Consider the following 2573-nt stretch of genomic DNA (forward strand, 5'->3'; position numbering starts at 1 on the left):
TCCAAACCCAAGATCTATCGGGTCAATAAAATGTGGAGAGAGTTCCTACTTTCTGAACTCCCACACCTTCTGATATTCAATACTCTCTCTGACCAGGGATAAGAGTGATGAGGCACACCCCTCATATCCTTTCATCTGCTTCACCTTAGCCCCTCCATGGCAAGGTTAAGAGCAACTTTAACCCTATTCCAGTTGGCTTTAATGCCTCACCCTTTGCTTGAGCCTAATTGAATGGTTATAGTGCGTGCTACTTGAATTTATGTGATTGATTACTTGATTCATTTATACATGATTACTTGAGTTTGCCATGGTGCATTCATCATCATTGTTTGCCATTAGTGCATGATCATTTCATTTGTCTTTGTGACACATTGTTGTTTGCCCATGGAGGATACAATTGTAAGACCATGTAGATTGGCTTTTGTTCCCATGATATGGAAGGGATAGAGTGTAAGACCTCATTGGTCACTCATATCCTCTTTGCTCATTACCTGATGCACATTGATGTTGTATGTGAGGATTCATTGTAAGTCCCTGGGATGTGGCATTTGTATTCCTAGGATCATACTGTGGAGGTTAGAGTAAGCCCAGATAGATTGGCATCTGACATCCATTGTTTTGCTTTTGTTTGTTTATGTGAGGATGCAATTGTAAGTCCCTGTGATGTGGCATTTGTATTCCTATGTGGCATTTGCATCTGACATCCATTATTTCTATTTCACTCTATTCTATTTTTGCTAAATTTCAATAACTTTATTTATCTTAAGATATTAAAATATAATCTAAAATAATATAATAAAATTGTATATCTAACGAACTAGAAATTTTTGTCTTAAAAAATCTAGCATCATACTAACAAAAAATTATTAAAATTTATATATGCAGATGGGTGGCTGACCAATTAAATAAAAAAATATTAAAACATAATAATTTTTAGTTTTATGCTATCTTTACAAGTACTCTGGCGGTGAGCAAGTTGTCCATTCACATATGGATAGTACTGCTTATAAAAAAATAAGAATGGATAAAACCATATATAAAACCAATCCAAAATATCCGGATCCATGTCCAGATCCGCTTGGAGTTTCACTTCACTTCTCTAGGGTTTCTCAAACGCATTATAGAATCTCTCCACTCTCAGATTTCCTCTATAGATTAAAGAAGCATCGGAGAACTAATTCCGTCGCCGGAAACCGAACACTGTTGCCGGATACAAAAAACCTGAACCGAAAAAAATGTCAAGCAAGAAGAAACACAAACGAAAACACAGCGACAACGATGAAGACGACGACGTTTTCTACTACCGCTACTGCGCTTCGTCCTCAACCCCCAACACCACCACCGAAACCACATCCAGTAATCAACCCCAATCAAAACCGAACAACAAAGGATCATCAATAGGAGGAACAGGTGAACCCTTAGCACCATCAAAATCGACGCTATACGTTTCTAATCTAGATTACTCCCTAACAAACTCCGATCTCCATACGCTCTTCTCTACTTTCGGCCGCATCGCGTGTGTAACCGTTCTCAAAGACCGTCACACGCGCCTAAGTCGCGGTGTCGCGTTTGTCCAATTCGGTTCTCGTAATGACGCCCAACGCGCCGTGGCGGAGATGAATAAGAAGATTCTCAATGGAAGGACTCTAACTGCTTCTATTGCTACTGATAATGGACGTGCTCCAGAGTTTATTCGGAAGCGCGTGTACAATACTGAGACTGCTTTGTGTTATGAGTGTGGGGGGCATGGTCATTTGTCGTATGAGTGTCCTAAGAATCAGTTGGGGCCGAGGCCGCGGCCTCAGCCTAAGAAGCCGCGACGGGGATTTATTGGGCTGAGGGATAGGGATGGGGAGGAGGAAGGTGATGAGGAGGAGGAGGAGGGTGGTCAGATTGCTGCGGAGCAGTTTGACTATAATTGGGCTTCTGTTGTGGATGATGAAGCGGGTGAAAGGTTGCTGGGGAGAAACAGAAATGATGATGAGGGTTTGGACAACAACAAGACGAAGAAGAAAGGGAAGAAAGCTGGGTATTTCAGTGATGAGAGTGATCATGATGATGATGATTGATCATGACTATGTAGCATTGATACTTCAGATTGAAGGTGTGTGTTTGGTATTCCGCATTATCGCATTATTCAACTAGTCCTGTGTGTCGTGTCTATATATGTGCCAGTGTTTCATAGATCTAAATGGCAATTTTTTGTTTTTATCAAGATATGGTGTAATTGATGAAATTGTTTATATGTTGTTGGCTTGGTTGGATGTGTTTATGGTTTTGATCACAAGCACATGTTAGTTATTAGTTATTGTGGTAGTAATTAGTGATAGTGGTGGTGAATTGGTGATGAGCATTTTTGTGTATTCCATATTTTCATAGTTAATGAATGATGACAGACGAGTCTCTTATTTATCGGCTTAATTTAGCATTCGGTTTACCTGTAAAACAGAAAAGAAAAGCCTGTCCGTTATGTTTTTTATTTTGGTTCAGTTAAAACATGTAATGTAATCAAATTGTAACACCCTGGTTTACTTTATGCACATCTTGTTATCATATAAGTAAGGTTTTTAATT

General features: G+C 39.4%; 1 protein-coding gene across 1 annotated transcript; it reads left to right on the forward strand.

Annotated features, from left to right (window-relative positions):
• The first annotated feature begins 1235 nt into the window (after positions 1 to 1235).
• LOC127137506 (U11/U12 small nuclear ribonucleoprotein 31 kDa protein) lies at positions 1236 to 2069 on the forward strand. Its single transcript, XM_051063964.1, has one exon. The coding sequence runs from the start codon at positions 1236 to 1238 to the stop codon at positions 2067 to 2069; it is 834 nt and encodes a 277-aa protein (XP_050919921.1).
• The last annotated feature ends 504 nt before the right edge of the window (positions 2070 to 2573 follow it).

This window comes from Lathyrus oleraceus, chromosome 4, assembly GCF_024323335.1.
Source record: "Lathyrus oleraceus cultivar Zhongwan6 chromosome 4, CAAS_Psat_ZW6_1.0, whole genome shotgun sequence".
NCBI classification, from domain to species: Eukaryota; Viridiplantae; Streptophyta; class Magnoliopsida; order Fabales; family Fabaceae; genus Lathyrus; species Lathyrus oleraceus.

Coding starts and splice junctions, on each gene's coding strand:
- LOC127137506 (XM_051063964.1), top strand. CDS start 1,236: ATGTCAAGCAAGAAGAAACACAAACGAAAACACAGCGACAACGATGAA.